This window comes from Xenopus laevis, chromosome 1L (assembly GCF_017654675.1).
Source record: "Xenopus laevis strain J_2021 chromosome 1L, Xenopus_laevis_v10.1, whole genome shotgun sequence".
NCBI lineage: Eukaryota > Metazoa > Chordata > Amphibia > Anura > Pipidae > Xenopus > Xenopus laevis.
The window spans coordinates 47340192-47363901 of NC_054371.1; the positions used below are offsets into that span (position 1 = coordinate 47340192).

Sequence of the window (23710 nt, forward strand, 5' to 3'; positions counted from 1 at the left end):
TTCTTGTAATTAAGAGCTTTCTGGATAACAGGTTTCCAGATAATGGATCATATACCTGTAGAGCTGTGAGCAACTGCAGCCAGGCCAAAATATTTACTGGCCTCGCTGGGTTTCTCAGACATACTGTGGCCACAGGAATAAAATCTGGTGGTGCAGTGTAGCCGCACTTGAAAATTCCTGCTTAATGCAATGCATTCAAATGCTGTACAGTATATTCTTAAGGAATAATACTCCAAATCGTATAAAATAAAAATGTATAGCATTGCAAGTATTTTCAAACAGATTTTAGAGGTAGAGAACGCTTCCAGCTCTTACCGTGGGGAGTTAAATCCACTATCTACAGTGATACTGCTACTGTCCATGCTATCTAAGCGAGCGGAATGTGTGGCTCTCTGGCTGCTACTGTTTTCACTTTCCTTTGGGTTCAGAAGTGTGAGGTTCTTCTCAAACTTCCGTTGCAAATCCCTCTCTTTCTCCCGCTGTAGCAGCCACTGCATCGTGCCCACATCATCTTGGTTTTTTTCCTCTTCTGCAGGCTTTTGTGTGCCTTCCTCAGACTCGTCATCTTCTGAGACATTGTAGTAATCAAACGAGGCTTCTGGATTTGCTGTAGGCTCCTGGGGCCTTGGTGAGACGGCAAGGCTTTGGGAAACAGAGGTGGTGATAGGTTGCTCAAAGTTTTCAACGCTTGCTGGCAGTGTTTCAGGAGAAGTTTTTTGGTGTGATTTTATCAAGTTCACACCAGATTTATGAAAACTGTTCACAGATAGGCTATTGTGCAAAGGTTTGAACAAAGTATCTTTACTGAATATTTCTTTCCTTTTGTCAAGGCTACTCGATTCTGCATTATGATGTGGCACCAATCGCCCATTAGAAATCACCTCAGACGTTTGGCCAGAAGGAGCAACGGATAGAACGCTACTAATCTGGGCCTTTGGCGAGTCTTCACGGTATTCGCCTTGTTCTCTGGCTATGTGTTGCTGAGGCTTTTCAGCAGGAGACAATCTTTTCAAGCTTTCTGTGAGACTTGGAATATCAACATCTTCTTTATTATTTTTTCCTAAAGGGGATGGAGCAGTGAGAATTGTTTCACTAGATGTGTTGCACTGAAAATAGTCATCTGCTGTTTTTTTGGAACAAGAGTTGAGTTCACTGTATGAGGATAATGTATCTGGAAGTTTGCCTTGTTCTATTAAGCTGCATGATTTAGGAGTATCTGCACCACCGCTAGCAAGTTCAGTTATGCATGGGTCTTTATAGGACAGAGTCCGTTGATGAGTCAATGAGTGGGTTGGTCTTAAAGTACCGTCATCAATATAAGACTGGCTTGGTGTTTTCTCATCAAGACTGCAGCCTTCCCCTAGATCATCTGGTGTACCTAAAGAAGCACCACTTAAAGGCCCCTTTGAGTTGTCCATCGACCTAGACCTTTCCTTGGATTTATTTGACCGTTCATTTCTTGATCTTCTGTCCTGTGTATGGCTGTGGCTACGGTGGACCTTGGAATGGGAACTACCCCTCGAGGGCTCAGGAAAAGGCATTTCAGTTCTCCTTTTGGCCAGTTCACCAGAGACATCCCATTCTGGTGTAATAGGAAAATGAGACTCAATCATGCTTGGATTGCTAAGCACAACAAAATTCTCTCCTCCTTTGCGCTCCATTATAAAACATCCCTCCCTGGGTGAACGATTCCGAGGATGGTAGAATTCATACTCTCTTTCTGCAGGTATGTCTAAATGTGAACCCTCAGATGGGTCACCTTTGGAAGCCCTATTCTTGCTGTGAGAACGAGATTTTCCATGAGTTTTCCTGTGAGTCCTACTCCTCCTACTTCTCCCGCTGTGGTGAGCCGATGACCCAGCCTTGCTCCTCTGAGATTTTTCTTCTTCAAGTTTTTTCATTAGTGCAGTGTGCCTCACAACATTTTCTACTGTCAAGTCTGGGTTTATTCGCCTGATAATTTCCATTTCTACTTCTCGGGGTATAGTGGTTGGAGTGTCCTCGTCTCTTAGGGGCCATTCTTCAGGAGGAAACTGAGCTGAAAAATTGGCTAGTTGTTTCGCCTTATCCTTTTTAAAACTTAGCCTAAACAATTTCAGGCCAAATTTTTTAGATGGCTTTTCCCCATCTTTAGATTTTGTGAGCGTATCCGTTTTATATGAATAATTTATGGTACTTTTGCTTTTCTCAGTGGGGGGAATCTGACAAATGGATGGAGGGCAGTACGAGTCTTTGCAGTCTTTTGGGGATCTCCTTTGTAGGGTTGATGCATGAAGGCTATGCATATCTTCCCTGCAGCAATGACAAGAGTCGCAGTGGTTTTTGGAGAGAGTTCTATCCCTGACACATCCTGAAGGGGATGGTGTTATAGTTCCTGGTTGTGGAGAGGTACACTGAGACCGGTCAGGTATCCTCTCATCCAAGTGGTACCATTTACTGTTAGTTCTTATAAGAGATGGGGTTATGTAATAGGTCTGCGGTGTAACAATATAATATCCGTCGGGAGTAGGGTAGATCTTTCTCTCTCGCACAAGCATGTTAAGTGTATGCCGAAGTACCTCTGGACTTGGAGTGGGTACACCTGAAAAAAAAAAAAAATATATATATATATATATTAGTAGTGAGATGGCAAAATAATAAACATTTCATACTTCTGAAATTACCTTTCTTAAATCTTTTGATTATTTACTTGGCCTATGGTCATATTTCTATTGATGAATTACATATTTCCCAAAATTTGCAGTGTGCTCATATCTTCAAAGGAGTACTGTAGCTGTAGACAGACTGGCTAGGGTATCATTCTAGCCTTCATTGAGAAACAGTGACTGCTATGACAGAAGTTCATGCATGTAAATTTCCTGTGTGCCATCATGTAAACTAGGACTGTGTATCAAACACAGCAGATTGTTCAATGAGAGGCTCTATTACACAAACATCTTCAACAAAATCTTGCCAAGGTAGAAAACACTATTATGCACACCTACACAACTAATATATATATATATTTTTTATCAGAGCATGGTATAAATTACAGAGCTAACACTGGAAATTCCATTTCAAAGCATATTCGTTAATGTAACTGGCGATTTATATATATATATATATATATATATATATATATATATATATATATATATATATATATATATATATATATATATATATATATATATATATATATATATATATATATATATATATAGCTTAACATATGTGGGGAAGACACAAAACACTTTACATGAGAGAATGGGTAACCATAGATCTTCAATTAAAAGGGCCATAGAAACCGGTAAATCCGATCTACCATTACCTAAACATTTCCTATTAAAGGGACACGGCCTTCCCACCTTAAAATTTATGGGCATAGACTTGGTACCTGAACCCAATAGGGGAGGTGACTGGGACCGGTTGCTACTTCAAAAAGAGGTTTATTGGATTAGAACATTAGATACTGTAGCTCCACGTGGTTTAAACGAATATTGTTCCTTTTCCCCTTTTTTGGATAAGAGATAACTGGCTCAGGTTTAACTTGAATATTAATAAGATTCAGTATTAAATATTTTCTGCATTCAGTTCATTACCATTCTTTGTTTTTATATTTAACAAAAAAAAAACTTTAACTGAATTTGTATGAGATTTTAATATATATTATTCAGCACTTTCTGTATATTTATACATGTTATAACCTTTTAGCACTCAGGGTATTATACATTTTGTCTTTCAGATTGCATCTGGTATGAAATCTAGCCACACTAAAGAAAATGTTCACTAAAATGATTATTTCGTCCACCTGCATTGTGGGTGTGTTTGGGAGGTGGGTGTTAGCTGGGTGAGACTTTAAAAACCTTTCACTCGTGTAAGTTTGTATCTCGATAAAGGCTCCATGCGAGGGCCGAAACGTTGATGTAATAAAAGCTTTATCTTTTTGAAGAAAATCCTGGTGTGCTTCAGCTTTTTCTGCCTTTGGATATTTGATTTCTGAACTGCACCCAGGTGTGTAACTTTTGAAGTGTGTGCTAAAGCCTTTCACAGTATATATATATATATATATATATATATATATATATATATATATATATATATATATATAAATAAATAAAATAAAAAGTGATGGTCCACTTTATTAGGAACCAATTAACCTGCCTAGAAGTTTTTGGAGTGTGGGAATAAACCAGATTACCAGGCTACCTGCCAGCGACACCGCATACAAACTGATAAAACAGAAATTCACATATTTACATTTTTTTTCTGCATTTAAAGAGAAAAATCATGCAAAACAGTGCATGGTACTGCAGAAGATTTGGTAACAAATTCAAAAGTTTACATTCTTAACTGCTAACGATGGATGGGGAAGTGTCCAATTGAGGGCAAAAGGCTACACTGTATCAGAAGAAAGTGGAGACTATAAGAAAAAAGGAGAAGCAGAAGATCTACATATATTATGATAATTATCTGGCACTCCAATAACCTTATACATAAGTGTACATATACATAAATGTCAAAATGGACATTTAATGTCTTTAGGAAGCATTTAACTAGGTTATCAATAGTTTAATCATGGTTGTGCATGGTATATACATGGTATAAAACTTATTTCCCCATATGTAATAGAAAGAGTTGAGTACAGAGGACCTCTTGTCTTTACCTAATAGGCTCTAAAGAACTAAAGCAATGGGATTCTGTGTGAACTGGAAGTGCTCTCAATTTCACTCTCCAGCACTTTGTTGTCCAACAATTTAATAAACCGTTCAACCAAGTTTTAATATAGCTTAATTAAAAACAATAATATAGAGTACACATGCCCCACACAAGTCCCATGTATGAAGTTGAACATGCGACTATAACCACAGGACTGCAGTGCAGTTACCAATAGCAACTAATCAGCAATTACAAGTTGAAAAATTAAAAGGTGAGAATTGACTGGCCGTTATTGGCAGCCTATGCAGTTTAGCGCCTCTGTTCATCCTATATAATAAAGTTGAAGTGTCTCTGCGTCCAGTCCATGTGTCCGTGGGATTGCGCTACTGCGCATGTGCCCCACGGACTGTCTCTGGCGAATTACTGCGCATGTGCCCCACGGACCGTCTCTGGCAAATTTTTTTTAGACCAGAACAATTCTGTTTTTATAAATGTTTGACTACATATGTTCTAGCGCCCGTTAATTTAACGGGCTTAATGTCTAGTATATAATAAACCCCCTTGTTTGCTAAAGGCCGCATGAGACTATGATTATTATTATTATTATGAGATTATACATACCTGTAAAAATTCTAACTGTAAATATTTTGTTGAATACTTTAATATTTTAACAGTTGCTTGACTTATTACTCAATATATTCCATGTATTTTATTTGTCTGCTTTCAAAAAAGAACCATAGACCTAGTAAGAGGGCTGAGTAATATTATTAACGTTAACAAATCACAATGTTACAGAATAATATTTTAAATGATGCAGTTACAGACATATACACACATGTCATATATACATACACACACACACACACACATATATATATATAAAAATAAGCAAGCAACGTCCCAGTAACATCTTGTTTTGTTCTGCGGTCAGACTACGCAGCCATGTTTTGGTTGAATCACACATCTAAAAGCATGCATTGGATATTAGGAAAACCTTACGCTAGCTGTTGTGGTCTTTAAACTTCTGTAAGACAGGAGAAGCCCTGTTTCTTAAGACAATGTCGTTCAATAATTCAAAAGCAGAATGTGTCTGGACACTGAATCATCAGACACGTACGCTTTGTGAATCTCAAGAGAGGCTTGCTCTGCCATGACACACGGCTCACAGACACAAGATTAGCTCTTGTTTGTTGCTCACAAGTACTGCTGACCCCAGGTGAACCTTGCCAATTCAAGAGGCCCATTTTCTCTGCTGCATACATCTGCCATTATGGGAAAAACAACATACATGAAGGAGGAAAACAGAAAAAAACCAAAGAATGTAAAAAAAATAAAAAAAAATAAATGTAGCCCATGAAGTGCCTTGTGAATAGGTGTAAATTGAAAAACACATGAAAATCAAAACACATGGTGGTTTCTAAATTCAGAAACCGCTTCTTTTAAACTGGAACCTTAAAATGATAGCACATCCTTGAGGGTGCAATAAGAATAGACTTCAACCACTTAGAGGGGAACTATCGCGAAAATGAAAATGTAATATAAGCGTCATCATACTGATATAAGAAACATTCTAAATGCAATCAATTAAATATTCTGCATCGTTTCTGAAATAATCAAGTTTATCTTCACTATTCCTCTCTCAGCATCTGTTTCTCTTTCTCTTCATTCTGTCTTCATGCAGCAGTTGGGTGTCAGATATTCATGGACAGTTAAGGTGGCCATAGACACACAGATCCTATCGTATGAATCATGGATTCGTACGAGTTTTGGATCGTGTGTGGTGTGCGCCGACATCTTTCGTCCAGGGAGATCAGTCGTTTGGTCGATCGGTCAGGTTTGATTTTGACCCGACCGATCCCGCTAGAGCCCCTGGCACATTGTAATCGGATCGTTCGGCCATACGGCCAAAAAATCAGATTACCCCCGATATAGCCATGCTTGTTAATGGCACATCGGGGAAAGATCTGCTCGTTTGGCGATGTTGCCAAACGAGCGGATCTTTGAGTCTATGGCCACCTATAGATCCAATATATCTTATAAGGGGGGGCAGCTTCTTTTCCTAGCAGAGGTATTAGCCCAATCAAATAACAGATTACAGTACAAACAAAATTCTGCATGTAGAGAGACATGATGTCTGGTGATTTTAATAGAGTGAGCTCGAATACATCTTCTAGGCAAAAGGACCACTTGTCTTTAGAGTCATTCATAGTAAATGAATAATGCTGGTGCGGATTTCTTCGTTGATGGCCGTAGGGTAACTGATAAGCTCACAGCTCAGCTTTCTTGCAACTGTCACTATGAAGTTATTTTATTACAATTGTTAATAAATGACTAATTAAAGCGGTTTACCTACCGCCTTTAGCAGGCATTTTTTCATGTGACTGGTATACAAGATTGAGCACCCATTCTGGGAACATGATTTACAGTTCTGGAACTGGGATCCCAAACTTCAAGGGCCACAGTTTGGGCAACCCATCACAAGCCCTTCTTTACCAGAAGACAGCAATAGCTCTGAGAGACACACATGCAAAACAGCTATATTCCGCCACAAGAACATGTATGAAGAAATTGTCATAGCATCTACACATTCAAAAGGGGATATAAATCCAAAAACAAAAGGTAACCCAATAAAAGAAAACGCAGTTCTAAGCAAGTTTCTACTATAAATAAATAACGTGCAGTGGTTTTGCTATCATTTATTAATGCAACTACAATTGAAATAATTATTTTTCTGTCCCTTGCTGCACTCCTGGTTCTGACTCTTAAAACAATGTAGCATAAATCAGTCTCCTCCCCCAACCATGGCTCCAATTCCCACATCATTACAGGTATTTTTTTTTTTTTTTTTAACAAGGGACAGACAAATTTAATTACTACAGCAGAACCCCGGGTTTTAACTTTTCCTCCCGGAACGGATGCCACTTTTTTTGTGATCCCATAGAGTCAAGTGGTTTACGCCGTTTTAACTCTGTCCCATGGGCAAATGTTCCCTCTTATCTATAGAGGTATGGGATCTTCTATCAGGAAACCCGTTATCCAGAAAGCTCAGAATTACAGAAAGGCTGTCTCCCATAGACTACATTTTATCTAAATATTTAAAAAAAATGATTTCCATTTTCTCTGTAATTTAAAAAAGTACCTTGTACTTGATCCAAAATAAGATATTATCAGCAACGTAACTAGAGGGGGGCAGGCCCTGGCGCGGGACGTGCAGCTGGGCCCCCCGCACCCCACAGTATGCCCGGAAATGGCAGCATTAGTGGCACGCGAGCTGATGGGGGGGCCCTGAGGGGGTGCGGGCCCTGGCCCAATTGCACCCCCTGCTCCCCCGGTAGTTATGCCACTGGATAAAATCAATCCTTATTGGAAGCAAAACCAGCCTATTGAGTTTATTTAATGTTTACATGATTTTCTAGTAGACTGGATTTTCTAGTAGGTATGAAGATCCAAATTACGGAAAGATCCATTATCCAGAAAACCCCAGGTCCGGGGCATTCTGCATAACAGGTCCCATACCTGTAGTACCTTGCAATTGAACCCAACCAAGATATAATTAATCCTTAGTGGAAGCAAAACCAGCCTATTGGGTTTATTTAATGTTTTCTATGGAAAACCCTCTACGTGCATTAAAATTTGAATACCTGGTGCAAACCACCCAAGAAACAAAGCAATTGCACAAAACCATACGCCAAATCCTGAAGCAGCTATTTTTCCTTTGATAGGCTACTACAATTTTACCAACTTTTTGTGCCCTAAAAATGCAGCTTTGTCTAGGTAGAAGCATGAACTGCTAGGAAAAATGTTGGTGAACAGAAAAATACGATAGCATGTAATCCACAATATATTGGTGGAAAAAATAAAGCAATTAATAACCCACTAAATTGTAATACATGGTCCATGTGTGCCAGCTACAGAACCCTAGCGAAGGGAGCCAAAACAGTTTGGGGGGGAATTCACAAAAGTGCAGAGAGACCATTTTTGGAGTAAAAGTGGTGGTAGACTTTCTCCATATTCACAAACAGAAATCCGCCTAAATTTAGACTCAACCGACACTTTTCCTATTTTAGTGAAAGAAAGACAGTTTACAGACACTTTTATAAATTTGTCTTTCAAACGACATAAAAATGGCGCAAAAACAACATTTTAAAAATGGAGTAAAGTTCAGTATAACTCTTCCCTGTGTATCAGATCAATTCTAAAATAATATACTCTGCTTCAGTTCACACCTCTTGTAGGTGCCCTATTGGGGAATTATTATCATATTAAATCAGGATTAGCATTTTATAGTCGGGGCACAAGTTTCTGTCTAACCCTAAGTAAAAAAGTAAAGTCTCCCAGGCAATTTTTAGTTTTAGCAGCAATTATACAGTAGACCTAAGATAATTAAACATTTCTGATACAAATCCCTATATTATGCAAAATAGTATTTTTTGTATTTAGACCTTTACAGAAGTGGAATTACACAAACATGTAGGCAGATTTAGAAAGCCCAGGTTATCCTGATTTTTTTTTTTTATATAATTTTCCTAGGTAAAATAAACTCCCTCCCCCGGAAATTCCAATTTGATGGCTGACTGACAGGTTTAGTAAAAGCTAAGGCAAATCTGACATTTTAATCTCCACTTTTATTTTGTCCCTTTGTGAATTCCCCCCTATGTATCAACATCTAAAAGCATACAGGCACTGAAAGAACAAGAAACACTTGCCTACTACCCTATGACTAAGTGCTTGTGAAGCATGAAGTGCGTAAAGCAAATAAGATATTATGTCAATAAAGAATTTTTTTTTTTAAGCATAATTTTCTGGAGTTTTTTTTTTTTTTTTTTGAGTGCCTGATTAATTTTAGCTGTTGACCCTGGTAAACAGCAGTCCTGAATCTGAAACTCAATATTCAATACCAAGGGAGTAGGATTACCATAGTTTTCAGACCAGGACCCAAATGAATGCACTATACTGTACCTTTAATCATTTATGATTAGGAACTATTCAGCTTTCCATGGCAAGATCATAACACGATGAGAACATTCTTTTATGCAAGAGAGTTTATATGTCGCAGGAAAAAAAAAAAGGAACGGTACATTCACAAACAGAGGTAGAAGCAATAGAGAAAAAAAAAATATTAACGTACATTCACCGTTCTGTCTGGTTGGTATTAGCATGAACTTGGGGGAAAAAAAAAGTCTACCGCACAAAGTCGATAACATGGGGAAGAAAAAAAAATATATATATATATTGGTCAAATGAAAAGCAGAAATATAAAGCTCAGAGGAAACCACCGAGTAACACACACTTTACTGAAATAATACACAGACTGGACTGTGTGTTTTACTTAAATACTCTATGATTCCATATCAACAAACAGAACTTGCTTTCATAAATAATGACTTTACACAAGAAGGGAATGAACAGTTATAAGCACACTGTGGTCTGCACAGGAATACAGACATATCTTATTTGTTCATTGAGACAGAAAAAGCATGGCTAGAACATTTATAACTTATTTTTTTTAAAAAAAGCACAGATTTTTCACAGCTCAATTGTAATAACTTACTGTCCAGAGGTGCGGACGCCCCCAACGCCATCGGCGGGAAGCACGTCACGCCGCTCCTATTCGTAGGCGCCGGTAACTAAGGCGCGCCTCTTCTGTTTTTATAGGCGCCAGCGCGCAAGTTTAAAGTATTTAAAGAGACACTGTATTTTTTCACTGCCCTTTATAGGTTCATTCCTAGAGAATTCCTGTGCCTTCTGAGTTTGTTCTTGTCGGATTCTGATACCTGTTGTGATCCCTGCCTGATTTTTGACGATTCTTAATTCTGTATCCTGACCCCTGCCTGGTAACCGACTGTTTATTCCGTATCCCTTCTGATTGATCTCCTGGTTTGAACCTTGCCTGCCTGACTCAGTTTGTACTCTGCCTGCTCCGACCCAGCCTGATCTGACTACGCTTTCTGTCTACACCTTGTACCGAGACCGTCTGCCCAAAAGACTTTGCATTACTGTTGTGCCCCTTTGTTCGTTCAGAACCTTTCGCTTGGCACCTCCCTTAATAAGACCTGGTGGCATCCGATTAGCCGAGGCCTCCTTCCGAGGTGAAAGGCGGCTGTTAAATGCAGAAGCAAGAGCCGTGAACAGGTGCTTAGCATTGGTTCTGAATTTAGGGTGCCGACCGTGACATCAATTCTAACACCTTAGACGGGGAACAGGCACCGTCTGAATCCTTTCACCCCATATAAACAATACACTATACTGAACAGAATGGGGTTTCACTGCTCAAAGCAGTTAAATATTATTATGAATTAAATCAATTATCAAAGGAAATACCTGTACCAATTCTTTAAAAAGGGGGGAAAAAAAACAAAAAAAAAAAAACAACAAAACTTTCCATCTGGGACTTTAGATAAATGGGCAAAATACAGAAATGCTGGGAATCTGGATTACCCAGTTAACTACTTGATATATTGTTATATTTAAGGTATGGGACTGGTAATTTCAGAATGCACGGGACCTGGGATTTTCTGGATAATGGATCTTTCCGTAATTTTGATTTTCATACTTTAAATGGGTGGTTCACATTCAAACAACTAGTTGTCTTCAGCTAGATCAACAGAAATAACTTTTTCCAATGACTTTCTATTTTCTATGTGTCACCGTTCTTCTAATATTGAAGTGTAACCTTTTTCACCTTCTGAAGCAGCCCTGGGGGGGGGGGGGGTCACCGACCCTGTAAACTGTTCTAAATGGATAGAAATGTATCAACTAAATGTTGCAAAATTGTAATCGTTTGAGTCGGGCAGCGCAGTAATTCAGGCACAGACTCTAAACACCAGACACAGGAACCATCAACTTTAAACTTAGATTCTGGAAAAACAGTAAAAAATAAATAATGGAAAGTAATTGAAAAAAAGTCTTTATTTCTGGGGAACAATCTAAAAACAACTGAATTGAAAAATAAAAAAAAAGTGTTTGGAAGGCGAAAAACCCCTTTAAGTCTACTATAAAGTCATGTAAACATTAAATAAACCCAATAGGCTGGTTTTGCTTCCAATAAGGAATAAGGTACTGTTTTATTATTACAGAGAAAAAAATTTGAGTTACAGGTATGCGATTTGTTACCAGCAAACCCGTTCTCCAGAAAGCTCCTAATTACAGAAAGGCTCCCATAGACTCCATTTTATCCAAATGTTTTAAAAATGATTTCCTTTTTTCTCTTGTACTTGAGCCAAACTAAGATATAAGTAATCCTTATAGGAAGTAAAACCAGCCTATCGTGTTTATGTTTACATAAATGTAATGTTTACATGATTTTCTAGTAGATTTAAATTCTGAAAAGATCCATTATCTGGAAAACCCCAGGTCCTGAGCACTCTGGATAACAGGTCCCATACCTGTATTTGTATAAAATGAGAGTCTATGGTAGACAGCCTTACCATAATTCTGGATAACAGGTTTCTGGATAACGGATCCCATACCTGCACTATTAACATTTACAACAATGTCAACATCTTTCAAGTTTAACCAAATGTTACGCCTTTTTTTTGCATACCACAAAACCCTGCTTTAATCCAAATGTTCCAATTTATGACACTTCTAATAATGTGTTTCTCATTACATACTATTTATTTTTGTCAGACTTGCAGATGAAATATAAAAAGCAACGTTTTCCTCTTTTCCAGAACTAGTGAAAACCTTAATTTTTATGGGACGTCTGGAGGAGTGAGGGGAATAATCCCGCACAGATGATAAATTAAAAGCTCTTAGCAATGAATTCTTTGAATGTTGTTTTTATGGAGAACTTTGTTTCAGTTTCAGATTCATACTAATTAGATGTAATACAAACTTAGGAAATAAAATAATGAAATGGCACTTTGCGGGCAGCGAAACTATTTTACATTTTACCACCAAGCTTATTTCATAGCACACATTTACTAGACCTTATGCTTGGTTACCCTCAGTCTGCAAATTTGCATTCTTCAGAGACAGAGACAGCTAAAAGGTCCAAGGAACAGCTGAATTGCTGACCATGATACACATCTACAAATCTGAAGACATTCTAAGGCAGAACAAAAAAAATTCTCAGTCCCTTTCAAGAATTTAAAAGCTTAATAACTATCAGCATCAGCTACATGCTGCTTCATGCGAGAGTGCTACTGTAGAATGGTCAGGGTTATTCTGTTAGCAGTAAATGCACTTATGGTAAGTTGTTATTCATTTTATAAATAAAAAAACTCAATCAGATGAGACACTAAGGGGCAGATTTATCAAGGGTAGAATTGAAAATTCAAATTCGAAATTCCATTTTTTTTTTATGGTCAAAACTGTCAAATGCGACTGGGGAGTTATTCAAATACGATTTTTTTTTTCAAAAAATTCGATATCGATATTAATCAAATTCGACTATTTACCACCTTAAACCTGCCAAATTGCGGTTTAAATCAACGGGAGACGTCCAGAGATCAATTTGGAGTGGTTTGCAGCCTTCCTGACATTTGAATTTATTTCAGAGAAAATTTAATTTTGAAAAAAATTTGAAAAAATTCGATTGCTTTATTACATTTCAACTGGTCAAATTTTAAATTCATGGGAGTTTAGGGGAGTTTTTACAAACTCACATGAATTTGATATTCAACCTTTGATAAATGTGCCTCTGAGTGTATAGAAATCAGTTGGCTTCTATGTTGAACACAGATATAGAGGTGCAGTAAATATAAATAACGTTATATACTGGAAAGGCCAATTACTGCACTTTGCTTAAAAAAAAAAAAATCAAAAGGAGTCAGTTTCACTATAGTTTCTAGAACATTGCAATAAACGTACCAGACAGATTTTTCCTTAAAAGGAGCAGGAAAGTAGTTTACTACTTGGGGGTGCCAAATGTTAGGCACCCCCAAGTGATTGTATTTACTTACATGAAACCCTACAGAACATAAAGACAATTCTAGAGGAAATCTAAAGCCAAACTTCTGAGTGCCGCTTTATCCCATGACAAAGGGCAGCAATACATGGCTAGAGGTACAGCAGATACAGGCATGGGACCTGTTATCCGGAAACCCATTATCCAGAAAGCTTTGAATTATAGAAAGGTCATCTTACATAGACTCCATTTCATCCAAATTATCAAAATTTTAAAAAATTATTTTCTTTTTCTCTGTAATAATAAAACAGTATCTTGTACTTGATCCAAACTAAGATATAATTAATCTTTATTGGAGGCTAAACCAGCCTACTTGGTTTATTTAATGTTTTCATGATTTTCTAGTAGACTTGAGGAATGAAGATCCAAATTACAGAAAGATCCATTATCTGGAAAGCCCCAGGTCCCTGGCATTCTGGATAACGGGTCCCACACCTGAACTAAAGATAAGCAGACCTGCACATTTGCATTGATACAGGTCCACAGCATAATGAAAGTCATGAATGCATGGGTAACAGGGCTGTGATGGTTTGACTGGTAGAATGTAGCAGGCCCCCTCCCCCCTCACTTATATCTATGAAATATTGTAAGGAAAACCTAAGGACAAAAAATGATCAGTCCAAACCAGGGCGAAAACACAAATTTTCCATAAATAACCTGATAAAGAAGATGGCTTATTCGCTGGGCCATACACATTTTCCAACGTAAGTAAATCTCCTAAGAGGGAATCAGTTTGGTGCCTGACAGCAACGTACTCCACTTAGCCCTTATGAGAGAGGTCAGCGTTCTGGTTTACCGAATCCTTACCCATTAAAATCAAGTTTCAGCTAATAAATGTTATTTCAGAGAGTAGTCATTTAAACAAACTCTTTAAAAATCAAAATACTGCCAGGTCAAAAGGAAGTGGAAAGCCATAAGGATTTAATGCAAACAATAAAAGCACTCTGAGCTATGAACTCGATACGCTCTAACCTTTTATGACCCTGGGATTTTTTTTTCTTTTGGAATGACCACAAAAACCACCTCGCCAAAATGTCAATATACATATTTATGCAGCAGCAGTGAAACAGATGAAGACACTTTAGTGCCAGAAAGTCTGAAACAGCAAATAACCACAAAATAACCACAAGCATTCAAGATTAACCACAAGGCGGCAACTAGTCCCGAACATTAAATATATTTGTAAAGGTTATGTTCCCCTCTCCCATGCCATGTCTTAAAGTGACTAAAAACCAAAGTATAAAAAGTTCTGAAAAATTAAACCAACCTTACAGTGACATATTACTGGGCCCCAAAATGTTTAGAGGTTGACTAGTTTTACCAATATTTATTGAAACGGTATATAAATTATGGCCTCATGGTAGAGTCCTGCAGGTAGAAGTTTCGGGAGCGGGTATAGACGCGGGTCAGCGGTTTTCTGTGTTTGCAGGCCGCGGGTCTACTCAATAGCGAGTTTTACTCCATTTTTTCTGATCACGCCTACTTCTAATGATGTCACTTCCGGTTTAAAATGACAGCACTTCCTGTTTCTTGATGGTCAGCGGGTCGCGGATAAGGTACTTGCAGGTCGGGTAGTGGGTCTAAGTGGGTAAGTATGCTGGTCCGGTTAAACAAATTGGTTCCGCGCAAGACTCTACCTCATGGGGCCCCTATACCTCGTGGGCCCCCTGGGGTCTGCTTCCTCTATAGTTACGCCCCTGCAACCTTATGAAATCTGTAGATTTAAGAGTTCCTCACTAAGATTTCATTGAATAGGTTGATTACTCTATTCAGTTAATGAAATATATATCCTGTTTGCTTTTGCAGTAAAGGTACGATGAACCCAAATTTCCAGGCATGATTCTAAAATGTTTTTGGGTCACAAAAAAATGTGAGTCACATGGTCAAGCAATAAAGGGCCAGAGAAAGCATAGTGACATCATTACACAGTGTCTGAGAGGGCAGATGATTGCCAATCAGCTTTATGGGGGCTGTATTTAGGTGATGTGTTTTTGTGGTACTTAGAACTTAAAGAGCCTGAAGTAGCCAAATTTGCAATTGCCCTAAGGTTAGTGGCACACTAGCATTTTTCTCTGCCTGTGTAGAAATGCAGGTAGAGAAAAGATCAAGCCATTGTTTGTTAGGGCATGCATATGTGAAAAGTAGGGGCATAGCAGTAGAGGAAGCAGACCCTGCAGCGGGGTCCAGTAGCTATAGGGGCCCCACGAGGCCCTAATTCATATACAATTTCAATAAATATTGGTAAAACAAGTCAACCACTAGACATTTTTGGGGTCCTGAAAATTAAGTGGGGCCCAGTATCTAGTTACTCCACTGGTGAAAATTATGTATTTACACACTGAAATCCGATCAGTGTGTGTGAGCCAATAGGACAATACTGTGCCTGCCAGGGCATTGCGTACACCAAGAAGAACAGAACCAATTTCCAATTTTGCTCCTGCCTAGAAAAAGACATACCAAATAGCAGTGGCGTAACTATAGAGGAAGCAGACCCAGCAGTCGCAGGGGGGCCAGGGAACAGAAGGCCCGGGACTGTGGGGTCTACTTCCTCTATACAGTAGCTTTCCCAGCCACTCACTCTTACTGGCCAAGAAGGAGGAAGCAAGGAAGACGGGAGTGGCTGGAGTTGGGACAGAACGTGGGCGGAGTCAGGACATATGGTGGAGTCGAGGTAGATAAGAGTGCGCCAGGCCCCTCTGAAGATTTTTTTTGCAGGGGGCCGGCACACTAGTTATGCCACTGCCAAATAAAATCAAGATCAAAGATCACACAGTGTTAGTGCAGGAGCATACCTTTATAAAAGTATCTAAAAATCCTCCCTAGTCAGCACAGGATTCTAAAGGCAAGGGCACAAGGTGCTTTGGCTCCACAGAAAGCAGAGAAGCCAATGCAGTGTGAGCCTTTGCTCTAAGGAAAAAACGTATGTAGTACTGACAGAATTCCATGGAAGTGGGATGACAAAAAAAAAAAAGAAGAAGAAAAAAAAAAAAAAACACAACTGACAAGGGACAGGCTAATGTCTGGAAAAGGCCTCTCCAAAGTTTCTTCTGTCATGATGCCTCCTAAAATAAGTCAAAATTAACCCTTGGGTAACTGTGCTGCCTAGATAAGGTTAAGAAAGGTCAAAGTGCATAATTTATAATCATAACCTTCAGGTCTGGTTTCCACTACAATACATAGAGAATAAATAAAGATGAAAATAAAGATTAAAAATGGAGAAGATTTGGACTAGGGCATATTCAGCACCTGGAAAAAAAGTTGTCAGGTGATCAATTAGTGCTTCCTGGTTGACGGGCTTTCTGGCTGAATTCAAAGCGGCGATGGCCACGCATAGGATTTCCCCAAGAGGAATAAACTGCGACTGGCTGATTGGAGACATACTGATGGGCGACACATCACCTGCAAGAAACAAAAGAAACACGTTGTTGTTATGGGTATAGTTTCAGTTTGAACAGAAAACAAATTCCATATCAAATGTCCAATTAAAAAATTGCTCAGACTATTCTTTGCTTGGTTGTTTAAAGTTGAGAAAAATTGCAGCAGTAGGTGTGCATTAATGAGGCTGGTTTCAGTTTGCACCAATTGTTTTGGTGAACTACAACTTTCCACTAAGCACAGCTGTTGGAGTAATGCTGGGAACTGTGACTTGGAGGGAAGAATATGTGACAATGCTCCTGTTTAGAAAGCCCCATTGGTTCAGCTATGTTTTGTTATTAACCCCAACACAACCTGCAATTGTAAATACACCGCAGTGAAATGTTCTATATTCTAGATTAGCATCTATTATAGTTATGTCTGCAAAGCTGACATTATCTCCCCATATCTAATAAAAGGCACAAAGTTTGCCCAGGAGCAGTAACCCGTAGCAACCAACAAGATGTTTGCTTTTAAACAGGTGACCAGTAAATTCTACCTGTTGATTGGTTGATATGGGTTACTGCACCCGGGCAAACTACATGTGAGTTTTTAAAAACTCCCATAAACTCTGTTTATTGTTGAAATTAAATTTTTTCAAACTCAATTTGAATTTTTTCTCCGAAAGAAAGGCTGCAAACAACTCAGCTCCCTGGAGGTCAATTCAGCCGGTTTTAGGTGGCGAATAGTCTAATTCGAATTCTTAGGCACATGAGCAGATTCAGGGAGATTTAATCGCCTGGCGACTAATCGCCTCTTCTACTGGGCGACAATCTCCCCAGACTGCCTTTGCATGTCTTCCCGTCCGCTATAATGAAATGTTGCCTGCACTAAAGCACACGCAACCCTTCGTTTTCCGAAGTCGTCTGAAGTTTCCTCGTGAGGCAACTTCGGAAAACGAAGCACCGTGTGTGCTTCAGCGCAGGCGACTTTTCATTATAGCAAAGGCAGTTCGGGGAGATTGTCGCCCCGTGAAGAGGCGATTAGTCGCCAGGTGACTAAATCTTCCCGAATCTGCCCGTGTCACAACCCTTAAAGGGCCAGAGTTTGATAAATCTTGAGAAAAATGGAATTCAAATTTTTTTTAAAAACTTGAATTGAATTTGAATAACTCTTGTCAAATCTTACAGTTTTGACCGTAAAGAAAACTTGAAAATTAAAATTTCGACCCTTGATAAATCTTCCCCTTAGTTTCTTATAACATAATTCCCTTTTAGTACATGTAACTATACAATATACGGTTGCTCTAACAATTTTTACACCTACCCCCTTACATCCACAAAAAATCAGTTGCTAATCTGTAATTGTCCTTTAACAACTCTCAGGGTGGCATCAGACACAGATGCCATTTTAAGTCCTGTAAATCTGTTACTGGCTGTAAATCAGCGGCAGCAGACAAGGGGATCATTAAGAGGGCACAAAGGAGAATGCACCAATCAAAGACTGCTCTGCTGTCACCATCCAGAACTTTAAGGAGATTATGGGACGTAGGACTGTCCGCATGTTTGCAAAATCCAGCTTCCCAATTAGGAACAGCGAGAGAACGATAAATGTTAAAAAGTATGTTTTTAATACAAGACCCTTTGAAAAAATTAATGAAATAATGGAAATATATTTAAAAAAAAAAAAACAAGAACCTTGAACAGTGCTATTAATACACCTTACAACTTAATATATTTTCTTGGTAACCAGGACCACTGCTGGTTATAAGCAATTTGCAAATAATGGCACTTTTTTTTTTTTTTTTAATAATATTAATGGGTGTTTTTAATGCTGAATTTTACTTCCAAACATTTAACCTAATGAAGTACACTCCCACAGCAATCTACTTTGAGCTAGAAATGGTTAAATGCAGAGGACAACTGCTTCTTTGGCTTGTGCATCTGCTCACAGCATTTGTTCTCCATGGTTTAAATCATAACATGCCTTTCCACGGCTGTGTGTTTACCCTGAAAAAATAAAAATGTTACGTTTATAAATCGAAGAGGAGGGTCAAACCTTTAAAAATCTGCTATAATTTATCCAAGGCTTTTTGTTTGAGAGAAATGTCAAAGCAAGAGCATTTTCAGTTCTGCAGCAGCAATCCCCCAACAACCAGTGGGCCACTATCTTTACTGTTCTGCAGCATGAATAACAATAGACATATTGCACTGATGCATTGCCTGCAGCAACATTATTTTGTTCTAGTGCAACGAGAGAAAAAAACAGCCTTATTGAAGAGCACAATATTCTTTAAATAAAATAAGAGTTTGTGGTGAAGCCAAAGAACTGCTTTATTAACCTCATTTGTGAAGTCCATTAACTTTTGTTGATTCTTGCTACAAACAGGTTTTTTTTACTTAATCTTATTTCCGCCAGAGGGGTTTCAAAGGCACTGAGTTGCAGCATGTCCCTGGCTTCTGTCAGTGAATGGATAAACCAGAATAAGTTCATACTTCTACAGTCCCATCTAATTATAAAGCAAACATGCTGCGTAGAAGCTTATGTTGTCCAATTAGAGAGTTGCTGTTGCAACGATACAAAAGTAAGGTGTTATATAAACATTAAAGGGGTCTTTCATATTTAAGTTCCCTTTTATTATATGTTTTAGAATGGCTCGTTCTAAGCAACATTTCAATTGGTCTTCATTTTTTCTTTTCAATACTACATCAAGAGCACACTCCCCCGCTCACTGGACCCACTACAATTTGCATACCGGCCAAAACAAGTCAACTGAGGATGCCATATCTTCTGCACTCCACCTCTCACTAACTCATCTGGACAAGAAAGACAATTATGCCAGAATGCTGTTCATAGACTTTAGCTCAGCATTCAATACCATCATCCCTCAAAAGCTGAGCGGGAAACTGAGTGATCTGGGATTGAGCACCTATTTGTGCAATTGGATTTTGGACTTTCTGTCAGAGAGGCCTCAGTCGAACTTTGTATCAGCGACAACCTTTCCAGCACCATCAGATTGAGCACAGGAGCGCCTCAAGGATGTGTTCTCAGCCCGTTGTTGTACACATTGCTGACACATGACTGCACAGCTAGACACAGCTCAAACCACATCATCAAGTTTGCCGATGACACGACTGTGGTGGGGCTCATCAGCCACAATGACAAGTCGGCGTACAGAGATGAGGTTCAGAAGCTGATGGTCTGGTGCAGTGAGAACAACCGGCCACTGAACGTGGATAAAACTAAAGAGATCGTCTAAACTAAAATGATCGCGACTTCAGGAGAACTCGCCCTGCTCACACACCACTCAAGATCAACGGCTCCACGGTAGAGACAGTAAAGAACACCAAATTCCTGGGAGTCCAAATCTCTGATGACCTCACCTGGACCCCCAACACTGCCTCTATCACCAAAAAGGCTCAGCAGCGTCTTCACTTCCTGAGACGACTGTAACGGGCCAGCCTGCCACCTCCCACCCTCATAGATTTCTACAGGGGCACCATAGAGAGCATCCTGACGAGCTGCATCTCCATCTGGTACAGTAGTGCCAGTGCTGCTGACTGGAAAAATCTACAGCAGACCGTCAAAGCAGCTGGGAACATCATTGGAGTGTATCTTCCATCACTGCAGGACATCTTCCACACGCGCTGTGCAAGAAAGACCTCCTGCATTGCACTGGATGCCACAAACCCCTCACATGGGCTGTGCACGCTGCTCCCATCTGGCAGACTATTTCGCAGCATTAAAGCCCGAACAACCAGGCTGCACGAAAGCTTTTTTTCCCACAAACAATCGGACTCCTCAACTCGCTGCCTGCCCTCCCACTATATTCCAGACACACCTGAACTGTGAACTTAACTTTGTGAACTGTTAATTTATTTGCACAATTCTAAATGTTTACACATGTATATATCCAATGGCTGCCAATATATTGCAAATTTCAAATGTTTAAATATTTATTGTGTATTCTATGTGCATTTTTTTGATATGTACTAGCTGGAGCCACGTCGTCTCACTGTGTATCCGTATACTGCTGAGATGACAATAAAGTTTACTTTGACTTTGATCTGCCTTTTTTGGACTCTTCCCAGCATACAAATGGGGGCCACTGACCATCTAAAAATACAGACAAACAATTGTTCGGCTCTAGAGCCAAACAATCAGATTATACCAAGGAAATGGGCGCTAAAGGATCGCCCAATCAATATCAGGCCGATCTGTGACCCATCGGAACACCCCGCACATGGGCAGATAAGCTGCCGAATTGGTCTAAATGACAGATTTCAGCAGCTTTAATCTGCATGTGTATGGCCACCTTTGCTTGTGAATCTCAGTCAGGGCAGAAGGTGCCAGAAATCACCCATTCCACTTCTTACAGAAAATGCCAGAGATGGTGTTGACAGCAGTGATACGACGTCATTGGCCTTTACAATACATGTGCAGCAGCTTCAAGATCATTCCAACTACAACCTCTAGTGTTAAAACTCTAGGGACATTTTTATAAATGTGCTACACAATGTAGATTCATACATACATATAAAGCTGTTTAATGAATGTGTGTGAAAAGAGGTGGTAGATTGTAAAAAAAAAAAAAAAAAAAAAAAGTTGCACTTTTTAATTAAGAATTTATTCTCTGGCTGGTTCTATTGACTTTAAAAGAGAAGGAAAAGTGAGATCACTGGGAGGGGGGGGCAAAAGTTAAGCACCCCTGAGTGATTATATCCACTTACCTGGTACTGCAGGCTGGTGCTCCTGATAGCAGAAAAGTTCACTGGCGTGTGCACAGTAGAAAGAAAAGCAGAGCTTTAGCAAAAAAAGCCAACTTTCACTTTACTGCACAAGCATGGGCCCAGGGGCTACTAGAGAAAGACAAAGCAGAAGAAGAGGAGGATGGCTCTGTGGTGCTTGCTGAGAAGAACCCAAGCACGGTGCCGTTTTCTGCTAACAGGAGTATATGGTAAGTGAATGCAATCACTGGGGCTTCCATAATATGTGAGGTTTGACATGCCACGTTTTATAGGGAAAAAAAAAATAAAAAAATAGGGAGGCACATTCATCAAAGGTCAAATTCTGAATTCATGCGAGTTTTTAAAAAAACTCCCATAAATTCAAAATTCGACCAATTAAAATTTATTTAAAAAAAAACTGATGAAATCGACCCAAAAACTCAAATTCAAAACAAATTTGATTTTAAAAAACTCGATTCAAGCTTTTTTTCTGAAAAAAGATTACACCACTTTTAAAGACAACTTACCACCTACAAGACATCAGCATGATTGTAAGGGTTACAACAGATTTAACTGTGGGTCATTTCCCAATGAATTATTAGCACTGCAAGTAGCTAAAGGGCTCATGGGTTATTTACAAATGTTTCCACTGCAGTGAGCAGAAGGCTGGGCTTGTAAACACATTTTTATAATGTTGCAAAAATTTGATCCCACAAAAATATACCACCTGTATCCCCCCCTGGTGGGTCACCCACAAATGTAGACTTGTGAATGTTTCTAGCTAATTTGATTTATATTATAGCATTACATTTACCCATCATTCCCTTTTATAGCAGCTGTTTGAAAGAAAGTACAGACCCTTTTTTTTTTTTAGGACATTTTTTTCTGTTTAAGGTATCCATTTGTTAATCCTACCAAAGCATACAACTGTATATACACAATATAAAACAAACCAATAATTCTATAAATTTAATAGCTGCTCCTGAAATAACAGTGTAATCATTAGAGTTAGTTCCAGTTGGTAGTATACAGTAAGCACCTGGGAGAGAAACATTTGGACTAATATACGCCACTTTTCATGCAATTTTTTTTTCTTTTAACACAGGTGCTTTAACACACTAAAAAGAGAAAAAAATAACTTTACGGTGCTATTTTACAACTTTTTTGCTGTTGTGCAATCCAGTATTTGGATGACAAACTACACGGCTTGTATCCATGTAAAACCTTGCAGATAACCAACAATACTGTATCTCATAAAACGTTATGGCATGTGACTGCTAAATTGACAAAACAGCAGGTTAAACCATGCATAGCAAATAGAGTGCTAAATAATTTGTAAGGGTGTGGCACAACAATGCCCAATCCAAATCCTCTTGATTTTAGAGATCTTTATTGAAAGTTGCAGTGGTTAGAGTGTACTGCCTATGCTTCTGCATTGCAATTTGGGATGCCTGACTTTGAAACAAAGCCCAACTAACCTGCAGTGAACAAAATCAGCAAGACAACCACTAAGAATAATTCACAGATTTCAACACGCTCATCAGCCTACTGAACATTTCACATGATATTTGAATGAACGCATACAAATATACAGAATATTTATACAATGCTGACGTTAAGCCACACTTTATGGAGCATCATTATGCGCATCAGTCACTGTCCCATTAGTATTTACAATCAAAAGTTTGTACCCCCCCTCACATGGGAATTAAATTGGATATATATTTTTAGAAAGCTGGAAGAAAGCCACATAATTAGGGCAATGGTAGAGTCCAGCTGCGGGTCAGGTACCCGCAAAAAAAGCGGGTACCCTGCGGAATGAGGGGAGGATTTTCAGGTGCGGGTATACCTGCGGGTCGCATCTAAATTTCTTATCTTATGTAATATGGTCTATATTTTACTCCTTTTAAAGTTTTACAAAACTGGTTTCTGTCCCAGCCAACTTTTGAGGACATCACTTCCGGTTTGCAGTACCATCACTTCTTGTTTGATGGTGGTCGGCGGGTTGCGGATAAGACAGTTGCGGGGATAAGGCAGTTGTGGGGTCTTAGAAATCGGTTCCATGCAGGACTCTAGGCAA

At 39.0% G+C, this 23710-nt stretch overlaps 1 protein-coding gene across 1 annotated transcript in view; it reads right to left on the bottom strand.

Moving 5' to 3' along the window:
• Positions 1 to 16951, bottom strand: part of stox2.L (storkhead box 2 L homeolog) — a gene marked incomplete at its 5' end in the record, with an annotated part of 21847 nt that extends 4896 nt beyond the window's left edge. The window contains 2 exon segments of the mRNA NM_001093369.1: positions 316 to 2581; positions 16796 to 16951. Coding sequence (NP_001086838.1) covers positions 316 to 2581; positions 16796 to 16928 — 2399 coding nt within the window.
• Between the last annotated feature and the right edge of the window lie 6759 nt (positions 16952 to 23710).